General features: G+C 35.6%; 1 protein-coding gene across 9 annotated transcripts in view; it reads left to right on the top strand.

Annotated features, from left to right (window-relative positions):
* LOC145295919 (sodium- and chloride-dependent GABA transporter ine-like) overlaps window positions 1-26,700 on the top strand; it is a 916,364-nt gene that overhangs the window by 732,275 nt on the left and 157,389 nt on the right. For all 9 annotated transcript variants that reach the window (XM_080141768.1, XM_080141757.1, XM_080141730.1 and 6 more), the window contains one exon: window positions 7,676-7,775. In XM_080141768.1, the coding sequence (XP_079997894.1) occupies window positions 7,676-7,775 (100 nt within the window). The remainder of the gene's footprint in view (window positions 1-7,675; window positions 7,776-26,700) is intronic.

Genomic DNA, 26,700 nt, shown 5'->3' with positions numbered 1-26,700 from the left:
GTCGAACAGATTTAGTAAAACCGTATTTCATATTTAATATACAAATGTTTATAATATTATTAATCATTAAACTGTAAATCTTAAATCTTATAACAAAGCTTAATTATTAATTGCAGTTTGAAGAAGATAAACAAAGATTTTAAAAATCAGTAAGTCATTTTTGCTACTCCATACCTTGTATAGTTAACACAAGTCTGACGTCACATGTCCGTTCTTCACAATCGTTTGGCATTTGTTGCGGGGCCGGTCGTCCAGACACAATCGACCCAACAACTAACAAGGTAGACACAATCAAAAAGTAAACAGCAAAAAGGCAAAGAAGAATGACAGACACACATTATTTGTTTAAAGACGAGGGTTCGCCTTTTATTTGCAAAGGAAGTGAAAAATCATATGATGCTGGTCGCCTGGAAGGTTGCACGTCACTGGAGGCTAAGGTTTGGAAGTCAGGAACAGGTACTCTAGACGTAGTGTGGTTCAGGGTTGCTTGCTGGGTCTGGAACGATCGGCTGGACGTTAGGGCGATCCGGAATGGACGGAGGACACTGAGAATGTGGGGTCAGTGTTAAGGAAAGGAAGACACTGAGAGCGTAGGAGTCAGTGTTAAGGAACAGACGACACTGAGAATGGAGGATCGGTGTTAAGGAACAGACGACACTGAGAACAGGGGATCAGTGTTAAGGAATGGACGGTCGGTAGGGAGCCATGTGCAAGCGAGGTTGCAGACGAGAGGAACAAGGTGCGAGCGAGGTAGCAGACCAGAGGTGCGAGGTGCAAGAGGGTGCAGGCCGGAGGGGCGAGGTTGCAGGCCAGAGGAGCGAGGTGCACGCAAGGTGCAAGCGAGGTTGCCAGAAAGCTACAGGAGGAAGCTGGAGGCGCTGGAGTGAGTTGGAGGCACCAAGGGCTGGAAGGCTGTGGGAATGAGCAGGAAACCACTTTTGTATCAAGTCACGCACCTCGGTGAAGGTCATATAAGTCGTGCACCTCGGTGAAGGTGAAGATCATACTGGAAGCGCTGGAGACTGGGAGTGAAGTTTGCTGCTGGTGGGTCTCAGGAAGCAAGCAATAGAGAATCGCATTAGTAGAAAAACTTAACCCTGATAAACTGTCTCAGCAGCAGTTAAAAAACTGCTGCTGAGACAGCTGCTGCTGGAATCCTTCAGTGTTTGTGGATTGGGTCAACGTGACTGGTAGCGTCAGTTGTCGCTTCGGGAGCCTCCTCTTACTCCCCGGCCGAGTTGGTTGGATTTATTTGCTTCCCCACTGAGCAAATTAGACACAAGGCCGTTTTTTAATGTGGAGAGATTAGAGAAATGGTGACCAGCTCCCCGAGGAGTAGGGGAGCTGGATAGTGACAATTGGTATGAAGGGTTTCCCCTACAGTGAACAATAACTGATTGGCACAAAGGCAATGGTCTTATATGTGGGGTTGCCCCCACATATGGTCTTTGCTTGAACTTTGGTACCCAGCCCCCCGGGGGGAGTTGGTTGGATTTATTTGCTTCCCCACTGGGCAAATTAAGCACAAGGCCGTTTTTTAATGTGGAGAGTGAGGGGAAAATGGGGACCAACTCCCTGGAGAGTAGAGGAGCTGGATAGTGACAATTGGTATGAAGGGTTTCCCCTACAGTGACCAATAACTGATTGCCACAGGGGCAATGGTCTTTGTTTGAAAGGGGGGGGGCTGACTTGGCGAAAATGAGCTGTATTCATTTTGCCAGCGTGATGTTAGTGATGTCGCTCCCAATAAGACAAACAAACGACTCTAATTAATTCTAGAACGAAATTTATGCAATCAAAAATAGATTGTGAGTTTGTTGATTCCATTTGAATTCCGACATGTATGGCGAAATCGATGATGAAAAGAGAAAGGAAAGGTGAATGAATTTACTGAACCCGGATATGTTCATACGTGTAGCTGGCGTTAGCCAATCGCGTCCTTTGTTTAAGGAAAGGGAAAGTGAAGAGGAATGACGAACAAAGAAAAATGGGGACGGTGATTTTGAAACCGCGACACATTATGCAAATAAATACTTATGTATCTATTTACTTATCTTCCTTTAGAAAGGATAATTTAAATAATAATTTATTTTACATTTTGTAAGTACTTTTTATATGAATCTAGAAATATATTTGCCAAAAAATAACCTTTCAACTTTACATAAGATCCATTTTATTGTTTTAATAATACCACAACAGATTTTGGCAATATTTTGTGCTGATAAACCTAGTAGTTGATTCGTGTCAAAGTTGCTTTAATAGCAAAACAGTAGCAGGAGCAAATAATTGTACAGTATTTACTCGTACAATTTTAGTAAACCCTCTTATGTCCGACCAAAATATCCAATTTAGCTCCTGCAGATTTAAGTAACTTTAAAAGTTTCTGTACGACAAACAGCAGAAGCAGTCAGTCATATATTGATCGGGCATAATTTTTTATCATAAATTTTTAGTAAAACCTGTGTTCTATCTTTTGAAAACAATTTCAGAACAGTACAACACAATACAATACAATAGTATTACCGGATCCATGTATCCAGAGTCTTTCATTACATGAAAACAATTTCAAAATAGGGCAACATTATAGTATAACTTGATCTACAAATCCAGAGTATTTTATCTATTTTAAAACAATTTGGAATCTTTCATCTTATGAGAATAATTTTGGAATAGTGCAACATCATAATATAATTAGATCCATAAATGTAAGGGATTTTGAAAATAATTTTGGAACAGTATGACACTATCGTTTCCCAGGGAGAATTACTTGGTTGATGAACGTCCTGGGAATGCAACCAGCTCTCCGGGGGAATAAATGATATCCAACGATAGGCACATGGAAACAGCAACACAACGGGTCAATATGTCATCGGCTATAACCGGCTGGTGTGGGTCATTTCTTGTGTCTTCATTACAGGCAGCTTTCCGTTATCGCATTAATGGGAGGAACTGCAGGCCGAAATCAAACGCTTGTACAAAAATAGTGAACAAATGCATTTTTATAAAAATATAATTTATTTAAGATTTAACAATGAGGAGCATATTTTTATAAAGACCAGATGAAACCAGACGCAGGCTTGTCGCGTCCGCTGGCCCCAGAATGCAAGCTTCAGCAGTTTTAAAACAATCGAATTATATTTAATTCTCTCTCTCTTCATTGAAAGAGAGATAAGGGGAGTGAAAGAGAGAAATATAGAAAGAGAGAGAGAGGGGGAGAGAGAGGGGGGACATTCATACATAATGCTTAAATATTGTTTTGTTTTAGTATCCATGAGTTCTTTCGGGTTTGACCTTTCAAATTCTAAGGTCTTATATTGATTTGCCTTGGTTCAATATTATAAACATTTTCAAAATCACAAGCACCTGCTTAACATATCTGCACCTCACAAGTACAGACAAGTTAGGCACAAGGTTGATTAATATAGAAGCCCCCCCCCGGCTCACCCCAAAGGGGCGCTCTCCATTGCGCCACAACATTGCAACATCATAATATAACTAAGTTCATAAACGTAGATGATTTTATCTTTTGAAAATAACTTGGGAACATTATAGTATAACTGTATTAAAACATCCAGAATCTTTCATCTATTGAAAACAATTACAGAACAATGCAACATAATACCTTTACTGGATCGATAAATCCAGAGTCTTTCATTTTATAACCATGATTTTGGAACAGTGGAGCATTATAGTATAATTTGAGCCATGAATAAAAAGTCCTTCATCTTTTTTTTTTTTTTTTTTTTTTTTTTTTTACATAGGCGTCACCACTTATCAAGGCCGATCGGCCACTCAAGGATAAGGGTTAAAGAGTGTAGAGTAGTCAAAAGGACAATATAGTAATCGATAGTAATGGAAGTTCGGTAAATTTGTTAACTTAAATGGAACGGCTCATCAGAAACTTGTTCACGTTGGACTTGAAGACAACCATATTATAGACAGCTGGAAAGCAGGAAAACGGAAGACAGTTCCACAGGCGTGCAGTTCTAAGAAAGAAGCTTTGATCATGGAATCTATGTTAAGGTTTAGGCACAGATAAAGAGTGTGGAAAATTATTGATAATGTTTTCAGCTAGTCTAGTGTTTCTTGTGAAAGTTTGGCGAGGGGGGGACCATAGATTGAAGCTCAGTCGAACACTTTCCATGAAAATAACGATAAAGCACAGACAAACTCGCAACATCTCTTCTGTGAGATAGAGGTTGCAGCGAAGAGAAAAGGACATCTCCCACGAGGCCACGAAGTCTATTTTGAACTCTATCAAGGCAGGACAAGTCTTTTCTAGCAGCTCCTGCCCATATGTGGCAACAGTATTCCATTCTTAGATGTATCTGGCTCTTATATAGATATAGAATTGCATCAGCAGTGAAATATCTACTGGATCGATTGAAGGATCCGACCATTTTTCCAGCGGCCTTGGCAACAGATTTGATGTACGTATTCCATTTAAGATCAGGAGTAAAGGTCAAGCCCAGAAGCCTGTCAAAACTTGAGGCCTCCCCAAGACGAGAGCCATTCATTTTAATTGATACCAGATGGGGATCAGAACGTTGATGATGTAAAGATAGAAGCTTGGTTTTAGATGCATTAAAAGTAACCAGCCACTCCTTTCCCCATTGTACAACGTGATCAAGATCAGAGGAGAGAGAATCGGAGAGAACTTGGTCGTTTACTGTCTTAGATGTGCTACCATAGATGGTAGTGTCATCAGCAAAAATGTCTACGAATGATGTAAGGATGTGATTTAGAAGATCATTAATGTAGATCAGGAAAAGAGTTGGGCCCAGGATGGACCACTGAGGGACTCCAGCATTTATACTGTGAGCTTCTGATTTTTGCCCATCAACTACTACTATTATGAACCTATCAGAGATAAATGATTTAATAATTGAGAAGACTTTTCCAGCTATACCATAGCTGGAGATCTTGTGAAGTAAACCTTTATGCCATACCCTATCAAAGGCCTTTGATATGTCAAGAGCAATTGCCCTAGAAAGGTTGCCTCTGTCGAGAGATTCGCTAATCCTATGAGATATAACTGTAAGCACATCTGCTGTAGATCTAGCAGAACAGAAACCATATTGTGTGTCACTAAGAAGGTTATTTTTGCTGAGATGGTTGATTACTTCTCTATTTAACACAGATTCCAGCAACTTACTCATGACGCACAGGAGACTTATTGGCCTGTACTGAGAGGGGGATGAACGATCACCTGAATTCTTAAATACAGGGCATACTGATGAAATTTTCCAGGGAGATGGGAAACTATTCTCCTTAAGACAACGTTTAAACAGTTTTGTAAGTATGGGTGCTAGTTCAGGTTGAAGTTTTTTGAGCACTATAATTGGAACACCGTCAGGGCCAGTTGCTTTACTGGAATCAAGGTTTTTGATTAGCTTGGCAACATCACATACAGATATTTGTATATCACATAGTGTGTTTTCTGATACAGGAGGAAATATTGGGGGTTGGCGGCCTTGGTCGCAAAGGGTAGAATTGGCTGCAAAGTTCTTGGCAAAGAGTTTGGCTTTGTCGGATGCTGACAAGATTAACTCAGGTTCATCTTCTGTTCAGGATTCTGTTTGCTATTTGCCAAAACTGGTGGGAACCAAGCCGCTGCGCAGCTACTTTGGACTTGACGGACTGAGCATACAACTCTCTTGCGTTCTTTATTACTTTCTTACAATGGTTGCTGGCAGTCCTGAAAGCGGCTTTAGTTTCCATACATCTATTACATTGGAAGCAGTGGAAAAAGTAATTTCTGTGCGCAATAGCAGCTGCACATTCTGGAGAAAACCATTGCTGGCTGTTAGGTTTTTGCTGGAACTTTTTTGAGGGTATGAAATTGTCTATACCTACAATTAACCATTCTGTCAGGTCTGATACTATAGACGACACATCCTTTTTAAACATGGAACGCAGAGGAAGATCCGATATAAATGTACGGAAACTATCCCAGTCAGCCATAGTGTATTGATATACTGTACGATGGAGAGGTACGTCTGAGAACTTATTACATTTCATTTTTATCTTAATTGATACAACTGAGTGGTTGGAAGATCCAAGAGGAGACAGAACGGAAACTGAACATAGTTCAGGGCAAGTTGTGAGAAAAAGTCTAGTAGACTTGCATACTGGCCGTCATTGTCGGGCACTTTAAAAACAATTTTAGAATAGGTCAACATGACAGCATAACTGGGTCCATAAATCTAGAGTTTGTCATCTTTTGTAAAACAATTTGGAAACTGTGCAACTGGATCCATAAATTCAGAGTTTTTCATCTTATGAAAACAATTTTGAAACAATAATATGATAGTAACTGGATCCATAAATTCAGAGCCTGTCATTTTTTGTCAAACAACTCTGGCACAGTGTAACATGATAGTATAACTGGACTAATAAATCCAGACTTTTTCATCTTCTGAAAATAGTTTTGCACAGTGCAACTTGATTGTATAACTGGACAAGGAAATCCAGGGCCTTGCATTTTTTAAAACAATTTCAAAACAGTGAAACATTATAATGTTACTTTATCCATAAATGTAGAGTCTTTAATCTTATGAAAACAATTTCTGGACAGTGCAACAGTATTCATAAATCCAGAGTTTTTCATTTTTTGAAACAACAGTGCAACATCATAATTTGACTGATCTAGAGTTTTTATATTTTGAAAACAATTTTGAAACAGTGCAATACGATAGTATATCACAATCAATAAATACAGAGGCATTCTATTCTAAAGAAAACAATTTGGGAACATAGCAACATAATTGTATAACTGGATCCATTTGTCCTGTACTTTTATCTAATTGGTTTAGACCCAAAATTGGTGGAGGAATTTGGTAGAATCTGCAAAAGTCAACTCTTTCAACTTTGACCTTTTGACAGCCAAATTTTCGCCCCAAAACTGATTAAAATGCTTGCCGCATGTCTGAATACCTGTTATGTAAAATTTCAAATGTTTAAACCCAAAATTGACTGAGTAGTTTGCTAGACACCGCAACGGTAAAATCTTTTGACTTTTGACCCCTTGGCAGCTCAAATTTCCAAATCAAACCGATTAAAAAGCTTGTCCTATCTCTGAATATCCTGTATGTAAAATTTAAAATGTTTAGACCAGAAATTGGCTGAGTAATTTGGTAGAGACTGCAGTGGTCAAATTTTTTTTTACTTTAACCCCAATTTTGATCCCTTAACATTTATTTTTTGGAACTCAAATCAAATTAAAAATGTCCAAGTAACCTACATTTAAAATTTCAAGTGCTTAGACCCAAAATTGGTGGAGGAGTTTGGTAGAGTTTTCACTTGTAAAATCGTTGAACTTTGACCCCTTGACAGCCAAATATCTGGCTGAAAACTGATTAAGAAGATTTTCCCAAATCTCAATACCCTTATGATAGATCTCGAGTCTCTAGACTGAAAACTGACAGAGTTATTTAGTAAGGAAATATACACGGACACACACATACAGATATTTTCACTTTTATAGATATATGGATAAAACTCACCCCACATCAGCAAAATGTAGTTTTTTGTTTTCTTTAAAATATGAAAAACTTTTTTTTAAATTAGTAACATTTCCTGTGTCATTTTCATTCCTGTCACGACTGAACATCGAGTTCACTTTAAAAAAAAAAAATTAAAATAAAATTTCATATTTCTTTTCCTTTGCATTCAGGGCGGCATCTATTTCTTCCAGTTGCTCGACTTCTATGCAGCCGGTGTCTCTATCATGTACCTGGCATTCTTTGAAGTCGTCGCAGTTACCTGGATTTATGGTAAGAACATCTAAACTTTTTTAAACCAGGGAATCACTAAGTTACTTGCTTTGATCCATTGAAACTAACGATATATTGTTTTGCACAAAGTTCATTCAAATATATTTTTTTTTAATTCTTGAACAAAAAATAAAAAATAAAATAATCTATTTCTAAATGTTCGTTTTTTCCTCCAGGGTTGAAGATGTCCACTGAAGAGGCAACGATATTTCACTATTAATTTTATTAGATTTGATAATGGCTCTCATTTGGTGAGAGTTCATCGCTATACTATTGGCCTGCCAAATATGTGACTGGGATCCACGATTGGAGGCACATAGGTAAAAACTAAAATTATTACTAAATAATAATTATGGCGAAAAGTTTTAGTAAGGAATTGCAACTTATACATATGATATAAATTTCGTCAAAATCAGATAAAAGGTTTAAAGGAGGTTTGCATCAATCTACCTAGCTTAGGAGAGTACTTAGAGATTTCGGAACATTTTCATCGTCTTCTCGGAAAATGTTATACGTAGCATTTAGATTTCATCAAAATATATTTGAAGTTTTAAGAGAGTTAAGCCCTCATAGCCCTCTAAGATATGCACTTAGAGATTGGAGAACGCTTTTATTGTCTTCGTCAATAAATTTTACATTAGAATATACTTTAAAATTTTATATAAATTCTCTAACATTTCTAAAGAGAACACACAAACATCACATACGCATGGAGTTTTATATGAGGGGCGTTCCAAAGGCATCTTATTTTTTTAATCTACCCGAATGGACCAAAGGGGATTGAAAATTGCATTTTTATGATGACTGAACTCATGCATTCATAACCTGTTGTGCAGATATTGACGGTATGAAACTAAAAAAAACAAGCACTATCATGGACATGGGGCAGAAGCAGAGATGGATCAATGAATTCCCGGCAAAAGTGTATTAAGAATTAGGGTGACTAAGTAGAAAATTACATTTTAGGGCATAAAAGGTCGCTCGTTGTAATAGCAATACACACGGACGATGAAACGCTTTGGATAATCACAGATTTCAAGGAGTTCTGCTAAAATCGTCATATTTAAAAAAACCAAAGCACTTTAAGTCCTCAAAATACCACCGTTTTGTTCGGAAATAAATATACTTTCAAATGAATTAATAAATAATAATGTACATTATATACTTTTAGAATTTTATTTGCTAATAAAATGATAAAAATGTTAATATAATAAAACAGTGTTTTCGGCAAACTTTTGTAATGACCTCCCCCCTCCCGATTTGTAAATGCTCGTACCGCGTTTGTATAAAGAATTGTGTCATGAAATTTGGAAACTAATCAGAAGAGATATCAGTTTTTTAGTTTGAGGTGTCCGAAATACTTTTGACCACTCGTTTTTGTTTTTTGTTTTGTTTTTGTTTTGTTTTGTTTTTTTTGTGTTAAAAAAAGACTTCAACATGACGAGTCTTGAAAATTTTGAAGAAAATTTTCTTTGGACATCCACTGTTAAATAAATCAATATTTTTACTGTTTTTATCCATTAAAAGTATAATTGTATGTTGTTTTCTCTTGTGGTAGCTAGCAATTTAAGATCATGATATTGGAGGAAAAATCGTTCTATTTTAAAAACTATCTAAAAACTATTTGTAGCAGCAGCAATAATATCGCTGATGGTATTGCTGTAAACAAACGGCTTTTTGTTAATTTTTTTTTTCTAGAACAAATTAAAAAACATGAAAATATGAATATAAAAAAATGTTCTTACATATTTAGTTAGAGCTATTTTGTTATCAGAACATAATTAGCTTAATTAAAGCTATTCAGTTATCAGAGTATATAATTAAAGCATGTCAGAAATTGCATAACTTGAAATGCAAACATTCATTGGTTGATAAGAATTCGATGTCATGTTTTTATTACAGACTTTCTCATTGGTTGATTTGAATTTTATCCCGTGCATATGCGGGCATTTAAAGGACACAGTCAATTCTTATATATATTTCTTAAAGGATAGACGAGGTTTTACATCTTACCTGCATGGACTCATTAATTTAAAGGCGATTGGAGCCTTCTCTTCTCTCCTCAGTGAGACTATTCTACCTAACTAAATAGGTTTCATTCATTGACGTAATATCGTCTCTTAAATCAGCTAAAAATGTTGATATTGAAATTACTATTGGGCAGATTAACCGCTGACTCTATTGGAATCATAAATAAATGAATCCTTTTACCAAGAATATTCAAACTCAGTAGAGATTTAAATAATGCGTTTTGCAAAGCAACACCAACCAGACTCAGACAAGATGCAAAATGATGCAATGATTTTGCAACCGAGAAGAAAGATGACTGGTTTTTGTCATACCAGGTAAGTTTGCCTTTCGTTCGTTGTGTCAATTTCTCACTGCCACTTAGTTCTAACTTATGTGAGATTAAATTTCTCACATAGTTTATTTTGCAAAATCAATAATTTATTAATTTTAGTTTTGTGCTTAGATAGTTTATTTGCAAAATCGATATTATTAATTTTAGTTTTGCGCTTAAATTGCTATATGTGCATTTATAAGTTTTAATTGAGTAAGTAATTTGATTTGTTTGGAATAGTAAATTTAAGAATTTATGTGGCTTTACCCTTGATTGAATTGCATGTTGCGACTTTCTTATTTCGAGTTCATAAGTGCAAGATTAGGTTTATTACTTACGTTGGTCAAATATTTGAAGCCACTAAAATTGTAGATAGTAAATTCGTAATTCGTCTAGTTGGTTTAATTTCGGCTAAGTAACGAAATAAGATAATTACTTCCTTTGCCTATTAATAGTAATAAAAGATTATTGCACCATTTTTTTTTAAATAACCTCAATTTGAATGCATTATTTATTTGATGTAATATTACCCCAAAAAAGGGGGGGGGGCAATTTTCTAGTTGAAAATCATAATTCTTATTATAGACTAAGATATGTTCCTACGGTGATTAATTTAATTTAGTCATAGTTCTAGGGCAAAAGATTTTCGTCTAAACTTAGTTTTAAGCCTTGGAATTTAAATTCCATCATATGGATCTAAGATTTTTTTCTCTCTGTTTAGCAAATATTTGCTGTAGGACTGCAATTAAATATTGAAACAAAAATGTAGTAGGTAAAACAAAAAAAAAATACAACTAAAAACAGACGGAACAAAAACTTGCTTCTCGCAGACACGTGGGTCGTAACAAGCACAATCTACTCGCCAGAATCACCTACACACAATGTGCAGAACGCCCCCTCTCCTTTCCAGTGTCCTGCCTTTATAGCGGCCGGGAAAGACATATTTGCATAATCTCGCGAGAGCAGACGTGATTCAACGATAATCACATTGGGTAAACGCTAATAAAAGCCCATGGACGCCATCTTGGAAATCTCTCTTTCGCTCAACCCAAAACAGACGTATCCGAGGTAAGCTCTCTATTTCTCATTTTGGTTACTGCTAATTCTGCTACCCCCCCCCCTGATCTCATGATCACAAACGGGGCATGGGGGCAGTCTTCTTTTCCGGGTGCTTCTTTGAAGAACTGGAGGCAGCACTTCCTTCCTGTCATGTTCCTTGTTACCACCGTTATTACCACCAAACTTGTTCCATAGGCGGTGTTTTACAATCAGGGCAGGGACAGGGGGGCAGTATCCGTCTTTGTCGAGTACTCCTTCGTAAAGGCAAGACGGGTGGTCCCTCTTCCGCTTCTTCCGTATGTGCATTATATGGCTCTTCATCGTCCTGCATCATACTCTCTGCTCGTTCAGAAGATATTGTACTGTCTTCCTCTTCCTCTGATATAACAACATAATGGCGAGGACGCAGATCTTTCACGTGGCGAGGCACACCATCCACCAAAATCGATTGAGGGCTGATTATGTTGGTCACCTCACCCTTGCCGAACCTCGTGGTACATCGATTTTGCGGTCTTTTGACCCACGCGATCTCCAACCTGGTAAGAGCTGTCCTTGGGATCTGCGGACGCAGTTGCGAGATTGGTCTCCTTTACTCAAACTTCGTATCGATAAATCCTGTTGGCAGGCGCAGTGAAGGGAGATGTGTCATCTCTTGGTGTGATGTTATACCAGTAGACAGCTTCCTGTATGGGACAGCGCATTCTAGCCGCTATTCGTTTCACTGTACGGTGACATCGCTCCGCTATGCCATTCCCGGCTGGAGCGTATGCACAATGGAATCGCAAGTGAACTCCCCATTTATGTGCAAATGCTTGAAATGCGTTGCTGCAGAAATCCGTGTCATTGTCTAAAAGGATTTCGTGCGGCGAGCCACGCTCGAGGAACACTGTTTCCAACTGATGGATCACGCTTGCCGAGTCCTGCCTTGCCAATTTCCTCCAAATGGAGAAACGTGATGGGTCACAGTCTGTCAGAGTTAAAAAATGGAAGGTGCTATAATGCGTGATATCTATTCCAATTCTTTGCCAATTCTCATTAACTTCCAGCTTTCCCTTTTCCCACCTGACTGGCACTGGGTCAATGGACTGACATTCCTCACATTTCCGTATGACCGTTTTAACGGTTGCTTTTGTCGTGGTTGGGCAACTTCTCAGACGGGTCAGGCAATATTTTTTCCCATCGATTTCCACAGTCTGGTATGGCCACAGTGTCTCATGGACCCGGACTTGTAGGTATGCTCTCCTAAGGTCCAGTAGAGACATGTTAGCACCTTTTTGTCTCCATTCGCGCAGCTTAGCCGCACAAACATCTGTATTATCCGTAAACGCGTCTACGTAATGATTTAGCTCCCAGTAGTCCATTATCGGGCGCACTTTGGCTTTGTTCTGCTGCATCACAGCCATCAGGGGAATTAGGCCTTTGGGAGGTCCCAATTTATCCTCTGGGTACGGCACGAGCCAACCATTAGCTATCCAGGTGCGGAACTCCTGTGTGTATTCTTCACGGATTTCCACCGGCACTGGGTATTCTGACACTCGATTGTGTAGTCTTTCAGGGGGGTGGTCCTCAGACCACTTCCACGATGCGGTCCATGTTCGGTTTTGCTGATCAAAGGTGGCGGTGAAATCTGGTTCATTAATAGAAATGGCTGCGCATTTAATATTTTTCCTGTTGCCCAGCCGCGCTGATCCTGTAGGGTTGACAACGACACCGCCCAGAGCTTTTATGGCGTCGATCCCTAGAAGTAAGTCAAGCCCCAGCGGTTTGCCACGCACCACCAACACATCGATTCTGGCAGACACACCTTCGTCAGTGGACACAGAGACCGCTCCAACACCACAGCACGCATGGGACATTCCACCAATCGTTTTGACATCTACATTCGTTTTTCTCCAAGACCGACACCGGTCTGAATGTAAAATAGTCCTAGAGCATCCTGTATCAATAAGCGCCAAACATCACGTCCCGTCAACCTGGATGCTTATCACCGGGAGCGTCGTGCTCGCATCTTGGTGGGGAAGGAGACTGGCGCTTATGCGTCCTTCCCGTGCTCGTTTCCCGAGCAATTCCGAGCCCAGTGTCCACTCTCACCACAACGGTAGCACCGTGTTCCACGTTTTCGACAGTCCTTTGCAAAGTGGCCTTTCGTATTGCACTTGAAACAGGTCGCACTAACAGGAATATTCTGGGCCCTGTGGTTGTTGGGCGAGCGTGTGGCCGCAACCACGTCCTGATTGTGTTCCCCAGTCGTCATCAAAATTCTTGCTCTCGACATTAGTTCCCCCATGGTCAGGACTTTGATGTTCGGCACCTGTTGAAGAGCAATTGAGATAGCGTCAGGGAACCCAGTGACGAAAGTCAATTTTGTGAGTCTCTCTAAGCCATCTCCTGTGAATCCGGCCAATCCAACCAACTGCCTGATTTTGTTAGCGTAAACATCCACACGTTTGCCAGCCCATCTAACCATAGTTATTTTTCTGTATGCTGCAAATGCGTCGTCGGTAAATGCCTCCTTTAATCGGGCCTCAATCCGGTCTATTTCTCTTTGATCGTCCTCCTCCATCCCGGAGGGACTGCACTACACATCATGTAGCTAACAAATACTTGAAAATTAAACTGCCGACACTCGACTGAAATAATCCAGTGGAGCTTGAGTTTGCCAAACTCTCGGCAAAATAGTCTCCCTTTCACCACAACATGGAGACAAGGTGATAAAGGACCAGAAGTCCTGAAACTTTCGGAGTGACATTCGTTCCGAAGGTGCATGATTGCACCGAATGCAGTACTTATTGTAAGTACTTTAAAAGTACTAAAGTCTTCTTCCAGTACTTGTTCTGAAAAGGAGTTGCGACAAGCTAAACTCCAGTTCTTCGGAATAACATGCACATCAAGGCATGCAGATACCGGGGCTTGGCCATCTTGGCAAGTGCCCAAATCTAAACAGTTTCCCTGACTATCAGCGGATTGCTTAAAAAACCCTAACTGTTTCCCTTTAATAATAGGCACAATGCCTCTAACTTATTCCCACTTAAATTCCTCCATGAATTGCATAAAATTCCAGGGCTCCATACTCAACAAATTATGGACCAAACTGGAATACTCAAAAATTCCTAACAAATTTAAATTATTCCTAGTTACATTAACGGCAAGCTGCAATCTAGGCAGATTAAATTTAATTGCTGCACAATTTTCTAACTGTGGCCTGAATTCGCCAGTACTTAGAGAGCATTCTGGTTCCGGATCGGAAACCTTGACCGGCATTATTGGTGTATCAAAGAGCACCAGGATACTAATAGACTCACCTAGCTTACCACTAGCTAACTACGCATGGCTTCTCTAACACTATTCTGGAATGCATCCACCCAAGAAGCATCTGCGTCTAGAAATTCCATATCCACAGTCTCAGGAGAAAAACAAGCATAGACTTGCTCAGTCAAGTCAAGAAACGTATCTAAGCCTTCTCTAATCTCAGTCATATTTTGTCGAAAGATAACTTTAGAACAATTTTTGTCTGAACACATAAAGCTTAGATTGAGAATGGCATCCATAGCAAATAACCTTTCCTCTACCAATGTACAGTAAGAAGAATTTGCAGACATGCTGAGGCTTTTAAAAATATGAAATAAATATAAACTAAGCCGAATAACGATCGCATAGAACTCTACCTAAATTTTAAAGTAAATTTCTCTTATAGAAAGTTAAAACAAATCTGCATTGAACTGAGATTTGCGTTAGTAATAATTTTAAACACTAAAATTATATAAATAAAATTATCAATTATTCCCCTAAAGTGTAAGTGGACACGAAGTCGGGCTTAACAAAGGAGAAAATCCAATTCCAAGGATGCACTTTGGGTTGGGACCAATTGAATAACTTCCGAAGGAATTTTATCATTTAAGACTGAGGGCAAAAATAAATTTCTTATATTAACTGCAAAAGTGCAGTAGAATTTTCCTTTTTTTTTTTTCCTAAAATAAAAACTATCAATTTTTCCTTCTCTGACTGAGGACAGAAGGATTTTGTTTTTTACACAAGAAAAAAATGCAGCATAAATATTTTTTTTTTCTTTTTTTTTAACTACGGACAGAACCAATGTTAGGTAAAACTAAAGTCAGAAGAAAACCACAACTTAAATTTAATTATTAACCCTCAGTCCCGGGCAAATTCCCACGTTGTAGACTTACAATAATTAAATGCACCGAACTGCCAACTATTGGCGAAAGAAAGGAAATATTTCTTTTAAAACTTTCTTCTTAAAACCTGAGGCGCTAATGTTTGGGGATAAATGAATTAACAAAGAAGAAATAAATTCTTTGTTGAAATAAACGTATACAATTTACTGGAATAAAAATATCTTCCAGGAAACCTATTTCCTTTTGATAATAAACCCACTATGACTATGGGAAAATAATTTAATTGTTGATAAATAAATTTATCGTAAATTAAAAAATTATAGGAGAGCAAAATATCTCCTTTAAGAACCTGCTGTTTATGACTAAATTATCAGAAGGTAAATCTTATTAAATTCTCGCTTAACTCGCGAGGTCTACATACCACAATTAAAGAAAATTAAATAATACATTCAATTCTCAAATTATCAATAAATTTTCAAATTTGTATCAATAAATGTTACATGTGTTCCCCTAAAGTAACAAATAAAAGGAAAATGCAAATTTATAGGGGAAAAAACTCCAAAGCAAAAATGTTTAAATTTCAGTTCCCTAAAAAATTCAAAATGGCGACATAAAGGTGGGAGGTGGCGCAGAACCAGGCAAAAATGGTGGGAAACAGCTTACAAAATTACATACAAAAATATACCAAATGGAGATAAGGCAATCAATAACCAGATCAAATTAAAATTGGTCTTGCTCAATGTTAAATTTTAAGAGAGTCTAAAATAGTAAGAAAGAAAAACGGACTATTGTAAAGGATTAATAGAAGGAAGGTCTCAACGTATGTGCTGACGTCACGCACACAAGTTGAAATAGCGGGAGAATTTAAAAGCTCTCACGTGGTTGGAAACACATCATATTAGGAGAGGTTAAAGGCAAAATTCAGAAAATTTAGAGAAATGTCTTATGTATCTCGTAAATACATAAGACTTTAAAAACATAAATGCAAAGTGTAGAGGTTTAAAAGAAAATGTCTTATGCTGTTTGTAAACGCATAAGGCGTGGAAACATAAAGGCAAATTGACGAAATTTTGGATTCGTCACCAAAATCCGTTTTTCAAGGTAACAAAAAGAAAAGAAAAAAAGAGAAAAAAAGCATTTATGGCAAATTTCTCGGAAAGAGTAACTAGTGGAAATGAGCAAAAGAAATACAAACCCGAATAAGTTTAAAATGATCCAAGTTTATTAAAACAAAAAGTTATCGATTGCCTTTATTTCCCAAGGCTGGGGTTAAAAAACACCTTAAGGAAACATTTAAAAATACATAAAAAAATACAAAAAAAGACCCCAGTCCTTACTTGCAAGAAAGGCTGAAAGAAAACACAAAAAAACGGAAAACAGTCCTTGTTTTGAATTCAGTTCTTTTAACAAAATGTTCAGTCTTTCTTTGACAAAATGTTCTTTTTTTTTCTTTTCCGAAAGGACAAACAAAAAGTTTCTTTGACCTAAAATGGGAGAAAGAAGGAATTTCCTTTGTGAAGGCTCTTGTGCCTTTTAATTCAAAGGGGAGAGAAGACCATAAAGCCCCTTTGGTAGGCTTTATGTGTACAAATACGGGGTAAATTCTTGAATCATGGAAGATTTCCTTTCTGAAGGAAACTTCGGTTGAAAAATCTTTCAAAGAGGGGATTTCCTTTCTAGGGGCAATATTCTGCTCGTCTCGTCGGCGAAATAAAATTTTGTTCTTCTTAGAAAAGAACTCCTCAACACACGGTAGTTTCCTTCGTTAGTCCTTTGAGGATAATAATTTACCAGTTGTAAGACTCTATTGTCTTTTAATAACCGGTATTAATCTTCCAGTTGTAAGACCTTGTTATCTTATAGCACTGAGAATAAAATAACCTTAATAGTTTAGTACCAACAAATGAAGTTCTAAACAAACGTCTTTCTCGTAGAATTTAACGTCAAGAATCCTTTTTGACGGAGCCGAATAGCGTCCTTCTTCTTGGCCGGCTAGATTCGAACTGACGAAAACGGGCAAATACCCTTTCCTCCTCCTCCTCCTCCTCCTCCTCCTCCTCCTCCTCTTCCTCCTCCGCTCCAGAGGGTAGGAGTGAGGCTGGCTGCTAGAAAGCGAACTATACCGATGCTGATGATGATGGAAGTGACCTGCCTGTCAAGGAATGGCGTTCCTTGACCCAAATGGCGAGATTTTGAATGTGTATGAATAAAAAAATAAATAAAAATTATTTCTCTATTAAAAATTTGAACACTTTTTGTGTCATTACGAAACAAAAATAAAGAAAGAAAACACGTATTATCAAAGAAAGCAATTATTTTATTTAGAAGAATTAATTCAGTTTAAATAATTCTTGTGTCATTACAAAACAACAAAAAAGAAAACACGGTCTTATGTAATTTTGGTACCGCGCTGAAATAATAACGTTATTATTTCGAAAGCCAGGAGGGAAGAGTATCGTTTAAAAGTCATTTCGGGGCACTTGTGCAGTACTTAAAAATATACAAATTTATTTTCTTTTGGAGGTGGGGGAGGCTCGTTTTAAAACTATATCTACCTCAGTATTTTCTTTAATTTACGGACATTTTTTGTTAAAAATTATTTACTAAGTAATGTCGAGTGCAACATTACTTGTTATTTCTAACTAAACAAACTCTTTAAAATAAGTTTAAACACTAAAAACTTACAAAGCTAAGTAGAAAACGACAACTTAGAAAAATCAATTTAATTTTTTTAAAACAATAAACATGTAAAAATATTTTTTAAAATATTATGGGATGTGCATTTGGTAGTGAACTACTACTATGATGCGGCTACGGTATGCTTCCCTTATTTCTCTCTTTCTCCCTACTCTTCTACTTTTCCATTCCTTTCTTCTCTCAACGAGATACAAAGAAGAAATCTGTCTCAGACATGCGGAAAGGATAGAAGCATCAACACGCGACTGACCAGTTTTATCAAAAAAAATGTACCATCCTCTTTGTACCCCTATATCTTTGAAACCTATATAAAACATGATCAATCCTAAAGTCTCGTCGCACTTAATTATAACCCGATGTTTTCTTTTCCAAACCATTCTTTTTCAGCACTCTTGTTCTCTCTCTAATTTCGGAGGTGCCCCAAGAAGGGGACCAACCGAAATGGTGACCCTTTTTCAAACGTCGTTAAAATCTATGGTAACCGCCATACATTATTACCTAGATATACAAATTTATTTTCTTTTGGATGGGTTTTAAAACTATATCTACCTTAATATTTTCTTTAATTTTCTATTTTTGAGCAATTATTCTCCTAAAACGTGATCCTCTTATGTCGGACATTTTTTTGTTCATAAGTATATGGCCCTGAGGTTTTTTTGGTTGGTTTATAGATGGAGAAAGGGTGAAGGAAATGAGGCCATAGAGGTCACAACAAAGAATACATTTAATTGACAACGTTTGGAGTATGTAGAATCTGACTCCATGCAATTAAGGACAGACGAATATTGAGGGTTGAGAACCGGTTTTATTTATTAATGACAGTTTTAATTAGAAGAGGTAAAGTGTTCGTAGGATGTTTGTAGGTGTGTATGCATTGATAAGGAAAGAACTTTTGTAGGCTTGTATAATTTAACAAAGAATGAATGTTCGTACGCGTACTTATCTTTTCGGACGATGGGGGTGGTAAGTGGGTGGCCGGTCGTGCTACTGTCGGTGATATGTGTCCTGGCTTTTAACTTGAGAGCGGCAACTTCTTTCCTCAACAGCTAGCAGCACGGCGTCTTCGCCTCCTATGTTTTTCTCCTTTTTTTTTCCTCCTTTTTTTCTTTGGTTTGCGTGAATTAGGCATTGGTTAGAATTGAAGGCGTTTTGACCCATAACATTAGAGCGTAGTCGGCTTCAGTTCACTAGTGCCTTATTTCTTTTTCTTCTTCATCTCTTTAAGTCGGGTGGGAGAATCCGTCCGTGCGTTCACTGACGCAGCAGGGCGAATCTCCTCTCTCTCCTTTTTGGTCCCCTCATTTTATAGTCGCAAACCGGCTCCCAGTGACTGATATTTTAGGCCTTTATTTTATGCGCGGAGCTCTGCCATTGGTTGATAATTCTTTTGTGGTTATCTTATTTTTTCTTCCCAAGCGGAAGCGATGCGTGGAGCCATGTGCAAACGACGATTTTTTATTTTGTCTCTCATGGTGGATGCGTTAACATCAGATTGGCTGCCAATTCTCGTCATGTTCCCACAAGTAACACTCGACATTACTTTTTTTTTTTTTTAACTAAATAAACTTTTTAAAAAAAGTTGAAAGACCAAAAACTTTCAAAGCTAGGTAGAAAACGAAAACATTTTTTAAAACAACGTTTTCTACTTAGCTTTGAAAGTTTTTGGTCTTTCAACTTATTTTAAAGAGTTTATACAAGTAAAAATATTTTTATTTTAATATTATGGGATGTGGATTCTCTTTTAAAGACAATATATTCTTCAAGAACTGTCATAAAATGTGTTTTCAATCGATATTATTCAATAAGGGACCAATTTTCCTACCTAGCACAAGGGGATGAGTTTTCCGGGGTCGAATTTTCCGGAGACGAGTTTTCCTAAATTCCTAAAATACATATCGGGATCAGTAGGAGAAATGAAATGATCTCATGTCGATGAGGCCATGTATAGAGAGGCTTATAACATGAAAAGTGAAAAAATATTAGATAATTTTGAAACATTTTTAAAGCATGTTCATGAAAAATATGGTGATTAAAAAAAAATCAATATAAGTTGGGGGGGCATGTTTTGATCGGTGCCGGGAAAACTCGTCTCGGGAAAACTCGTCTCCGGAAAACTCGTCTCGGGAAAACTCGTCTCGGGAAAACTCGTCCCCTTTCGCTAGGTAGGAAAACTGGTCCCTTATTGAATAAATATCGATTGAAAACACATTTTATGATCGTTCTTGAAGGAGATATTGTTTTTTAAAATAAACTATAATATTTTTAAAAAAATATTTTTACTTGTTTAATGTTTTTTTTGTGTTTTTAATAAAAGCGTTTATTATGTTCATAAACGAGACCGCATATTTTTTTTATATTAATATAAAAAGAATTTACGGGTTTGTATTACTGTACACATAGATTCGAAAAAGTTGTCAAAAAACAAATATAGAACAAATAAATGTTATCAAAGGCAAGATAAGTTACTTTTCTACCTAACTGGATATATTTTTTGTGTTTTTATTCAGTGTAACATGTTTATTCAGCTCGAAAAACATGCATTGTATTGGAAAATTCAAAATGGCAGCCGACTCTCTCTCGGAGAGGGTACGTTTGGGAAAAGGTATTATAAATAATAAACTAGACAAAATACTGTTAGAAATTCGCTCAATATATGTTACCGTGACATAAGTTGACATGTATTCGGTTGTTTTCTAACAGTATTTTGTCTAGTTTATTATTTATAATACCTTTTCCCAAACGTACCCTCTCCGAGAGAGAGTCGGCTGCCATTTTGAATTTTCCAATACATTGGTAAACACTGCATGTTTTTCGATCTGAATAAACATGTTACACTGAATAAAAACACAAAAAATATATCCAGTTAGGTAGAAAAGTAACTTATCTTGCCTTTGATAACATTTATTTGTTCTATATTTATTTTTTGACAACTTTTTCGAATCTATGTGTACAGTAATACAAACCCGAATTTACTTATATACTGTTGTTTATAAAAGGGTAAAATCGCTTTTTCTACCTCGCCGACTATGTTGTTTATTTAATTTATTTGGAATCGTTTATTTGGTAAAGAAAAAAAAAGCAGAAAACAAACAAAAAACATGTCGGTCGAGTGTTACGGGAGAACGAGAAATAATGCCCGGTAGGGGGTCATGATAATCGCTAAAAAATAGAAAATTAAAGAAATTACTGAGGGAGATTTGGTTTTAAAAAGAAAATAAGAAATTTTAATATTTTTAAAAATATAATTTAGAGAGAGAGGGGGGCATAAAACCTATATCTCCCTTCGAAAAGCAACCAACAAAAAATGAAATTAAAAAGATTCTTGATAAACGATCGCGGAGTTTTCAATAAAATTGATTAATAAATTTATTTAGTGATTACTTTCTCTCTTAATGATTGATTTTAGAATTTTGAAGTAAAAATTAAAAAAATTAAAAATGAGTTAACGAGAGATTGTTAGCACATGGCATCTCTCGCGCCAAAAATGAATTTAGGAAAACTCGTCCCGGGAAAACTCGTCTCGGGAAAACTCGTCTCGGGAAAACTCGTCTCCGGAAAACTCGTCTCCGGAAAACTCGTCCCCTTTCGCTAGGTAGGAAAACTGGTCCCTTATTGAATAAATATCGATTGAAAACACATTTTATGATCGTTCTTGAAGGAGATATTTATTTTTAAAATAAACTATAGCCCCCCCCCCCATAATATTTTTAAAAAAATATTTTTACTTGTTTAATGTTTTTTTTTTTTTTTTTTTTTTTTTTAAATAAAATCGATTTTCTAAGTGTCCGTTTTCTACCTAACTGGCTAAGTTCTTAGTGGTTTAACTTATTTTAAAGCGTTTATTATGTTCATACAAACTTAATTACAAATTTTTTTTTGTTCTTATTTTAACGAATGTTTTTTGGAGTCATAAAAACAATAAAAAAAACAAAACCCAAAAATTAAAAAACAGGGAGAGATTCGATTCTTCGTTACGCTTTTGGTTTTGTTTTTTAATAGTTTTTTGTTGTTATGTTTTTGTTTTCTGTCATACCAAATGCACTCATGCGTTATTTAAAATTATGATTTTATCAATTATCAACATTTATTGTCAAATTTTGCAAAAATTAACTAACAAATTAAAAGCGAAATATTTTTTGGCGCGAGAGATGCCATGTGCTAACAATCTCTCGTTAACTCATTTTTAATTTTTAAAATTTTTACTTCAAAATCCTAAAATCAATCATTAAGAGAGAAAGTAATCACTAAATAAATTTATTAATCAATTTTATTGAAAACTCCGCTATCGTTTATCAAGAATCTTTTTAATTTCATTTTTTGTTGGTTGCTTTTCGAAGGGAGATATAGGTTTTATCCCCCCTCTCTCTCTCTCTAAATTATATTTTTAAAAATATTAAAATTTCTTATTTTCTTTTTAAACCAAATCTCCCTCAGTAATTTCTTTAATTTTCTATTTTTTAGCGATTATCAAGACCCCCTAAGCATTATTTCTCGTTCTCCCGTAACACTCGACCGACATGTTTTTTGTTTGTTTTCTGTTTTTTTTTCTTTACCAAATAAACGATTCCAAATAAATAAACAACATAGTCGGCGAGGTAGAAAAATCGATTTTACCCTTTTATAAACAACAGTATATAAGTAAATTCTTTTTATATTAATATAAAAAAATATGCGGTCTCGTTTATGAACATAATAAACGCTTTTATTAAAAACACAATAAAAAACATTAAACAAGTAAAAATATTTTTTTAAAAATATTATGGGGGGGGCTATAGTTTATTTTAAAAATAAATATCTCCTTCAAGAACGATCATAAAATGTGTTTTCAATCGATATTTATTCAATAAGGGACCAGTTTTCCTACCTAGCGAAAGGGGACGAGTTTTCCCGAGACGAGTTTTCCGGAGACGAGTTTTCCCGAGACGAGTTTTCCCGGCACCGCCAAAAATATACTTCGCTTTTAATTTGTTAGTTAATTTTTGCAAAATTTGACAGGACGACAATAAATGTTGATAATTGATAAAATCATAATTTTAAATAACGCATGAGTGCATTTGGTATGACAGAAAACAAAAACATAACAACAAAAAACTATCATAATTAAAAATCAAAACCAAAAGCGTAACGAAGAATCGAATCGCTCCCTGTTTTTTAATTTTTGGGTTTTGTTTTTTTTATTGTTTTTATGACTCCAAAAAACATCGTTAAAATAAGAACAAAAAAAAAATTGTAATTAACTTTGTATGAACATAATAAACGCTTTAAAATAAGTTAAACCACTAAGAACTTAGCCAGTTAGGTAGAAAACGGACACTTAGAAAATCGATTTTATTTAAAAAAAAAAAAAAAAAACAACAAAAAACATTAAACAAGTAAAAATATTTTTTTAAAAATATTATGGGGGGGGGGCTATAGTTTATTTTAAAAAACAATATCTCCTTCAAGAATGATCATAAAATGTGTTTTCAATCGATATTTATTCAATTAGGGACCAGTTTTCCTACCTAGCGAAAGGGGACGAGTTTTCCCGAGACGAGTTTTCCCGAGACGAGTTTTCCGGAGACATTAGGAAAACTCGTCCCGGGAAAACTCGTCTCGGGAAAACTCGTCTCGGGAAAACTCGTCTCCGAAAAACTCGTCTCGGGAAAACTCGTCCCCTTTCGCTAAGTAGGAAAACTGGTCCCGTATTGAATAAATATCGATTGAAAACACATTTTATGATCGTTCTTGAAGGAGATATTGTTTTTAAAATAAACTATAGCCCCCCCCCCCAATGTTTTTTTAAAAATATTTTTACTTGTTTAATGTTTTTTTTTTTTTTTATATAAAATCGATTTTCTAAGTGTCCGTTTTCTAAGTTCTTAGTGGTTTAACTTATTTTAAAGCGTTTATTATGTTCATACAAAGTTTATTACAAGTTTTTTTTTGTTCTTATTTTAACGATGTTTTTTGGAGTCATAAAAACAATAATAAAAAACAAAACCCAAAAATTAAAAAGAGCGATTCGATTCTTCGTTACGCTTTTGGTTTTGTTTTTTAATTATGATAGTTTTTTGTTGTTATGTTTTTGTTTTCTGTCATACCAAATGCACTCATGCGTTATTTAAAATTATGATTTTATCAATTACCAACATTTATTGTCGTCCTGTCAAATTTTGCAAAAATTAACTAATAAATTAAAAGCGAAATATTTTTTTGGCGCGAGAGATGCCATGTGCTAACAATCTCTCGTTAACTCATTTTTAATTTTTTTAATTTTTACTTCAAAATTCTAAAATCAATCATTAAGAGAGAAAGTAATCACTAAATAAATTTATTAATCAATTTTATTGAAAACTCCGCGATCGTTTATCAAGAATCTTTTAAATTTCATTTTTGTTGGTTGCTTTTCGAAGGGAGGTTTTATGCCCCCCCCTCTCTCTCTAAATTATATTTTTAAAAATATTAAAATTTATTATTTTCTTTTTAAAACCAAATCTCCCTCAGTAATTTCTTTAATTTTCTATTTTTTAGCGATTATCAAGACCCCCTAAGATGTGATATACCGGGCATTATTTCTCGTTCTCCCGTAACACTCGACTGACATGTTTTTTGTTTGTTTTCTGTTTTTTTTTTCTTTACCAAATAAACGATTCCAAATAAATTAAATAAACAACATAGTCGGCGAGGTAGAAAAATCGATTTTACCCTTTTATAAACAACAGTATATAAGTAAATTCTTTTTATATTAATATAAAAAAAATATGCGGTCTCGTTTATGAACATAATAAACGCTTTTATTAAAACACAAAAAAAACATTAAACAAGTAAAAATATTTTTTAAAAAATATTATGGCTATAGTTTATTTTGAAAAACAATATCTCCTTCAAGAACGATCATAAAATGTGTTTTCAATCGATATTTATTCAATACGGGACCAGTTTTCCTACCTAGCGAAAGGGGACGAATTTTCCCGAGACGAGTTTTCCGGAGACGAGTTTTCCCGGCACCTCTGTACTTTTCACCTAACAATTTAATAAAAACAAATATCGTAAAACTTTAAACTTGAGAAAAAAAAAAAAAATTAAAAAATAGCGCTGATCATTGAGTGCACTAGCACCAAATAAAATTTCACTGTTTTTCGATATGAGAAAAAAACAAAAACAAAAAAAACACTGACGACATTCCGTGACAGGTTTTTGTTTTATCGCCACAAGTGCTAAATCTCCTTACCGGTAAATCTTTACATTAGCTCCACCTCCACAATTTTCTTTAAAATGACGACTTTTAAAGGTTTTAAACTATGATGAATACGAAAATCGCATGGAAATTTTGCAGAAATCAGTAATTATCGAGATATAAAAAACTGTAGTATGCATTGTATTCTTTGGCGGCCATCTTTTTACGCGCGTACGCGCGCCATAAACAAATCTACTTATCTACGACCAAAAGTGCCACCTAGCGGAAACAAAATGCACTTTTTTGAGATTCCCCCTTCCTCTTCCCCTCGGTGCCCGGAAAACTCGTTCCGGGAAAACTCGTCTCCGGAAAACTCGTCTCCGGAAAACTGGTCCCCTTTCGCTAGATAGGAAAACTGGTCTCTTATTGAATAAATATCGATTGAAAACACATTTTATGATCATTCTTGAAGGAGATATTATTTTTTAAAATAGACTATAGCCCCCCCCCCCTAATATTTTTAAAAAATATTGGTAAATTATTTTTACTTGTTTAATTTTTTTTTTTTTTTTTTTTTAAATAAAATCGATTTTCTAAGTTTCCGTTTTCTACCTAACTGGCTAAGTTCTTAGTGGTTTCACTTATATTAAAGCGTTTATTATGTTCATACAAACTTAATTACAAATTTTTTTTTGTTCTTATTTTAACGATGTTTTTTGGAGTCATAAAAATTAATTAAAAACAAAACCAAAAAATTTAAAAATAGGCAGCGATTCGATTTTTCGTTGCTTTTTGTTTTGGTTTTTTAATTATGATAGTTTTTTTGTTGTTATGTTTTTGTTTTCTCTCATACAAAATGCACTCATGCGTTATTTAAAATTATAATTTTATCAATTATCAACATTTATTGTCGTCCTGTCAAATTTTGCAAAAATTAACTAATAAATTAAAAACGAAATATTTTTTTCGCGCGAGGGATGCCCATGCCGGTGCCCGGAAAACTTGTCCCGGGAAAACTCGTCTCGGGAAAACTCGTCCCCTTTCGCTAGGTAGGAAAACTGGTCCCTTATTGAATAAATATCGATTGAAAACACATTTTATGATCGTTCTTGAAGGAGAAATTGTTTTTTTAAAATAGACTATAGCCCCCCCCCCATAATATTAAAAAAAAAATTTTTTTACTTGTTTGATGTTTTTTTTTTTTTTTTTAAATAAAATCGATTTTCTAAGTGTCCGTTTTCTACCTAACTGGCTAAGTTCTTTGTGGTTTCACTTTTTTTAAAGCGTTTATTATGTTCATAAACGAGACCGTATATTTTTTTTATATTAATATAAAAAGAATTTACTTATTTACTGTTGTTATAAAAGGGTAAAATCGATTTGGGTTTGTATTACTGTACACATAGATTCGAAAAAATTGTCAAAAAACAAATATATAACAAATAAATGTTATCAAAGGCAAGATAAGTTACTTTCCTACCAAACTGGATATATTTTTCGTGTTTTTATTCAATGTAACATGTTTATTCAGCTCGA

This window comes from Euprymna scolopes, chromosome 2 (genome assembly GCF_053919585.1).
Source record: "Euprymna scolopes isolate OS-2025 chromosome 2, ASM5391958v1, whole genome shotgun sequence".
NCBI classification, from domain to species: domain Eukaryota; kingdom Metazoa; phylum Mollusca; class Cephalopoda; order Sepiida; family Sepiolidae; genus Euprymna; species Euprymna scolopes.
Note: the sequence above shows the minus strand (reverse complement) of the source record. Positions and strands in the feature narration are given on the sequence as shown.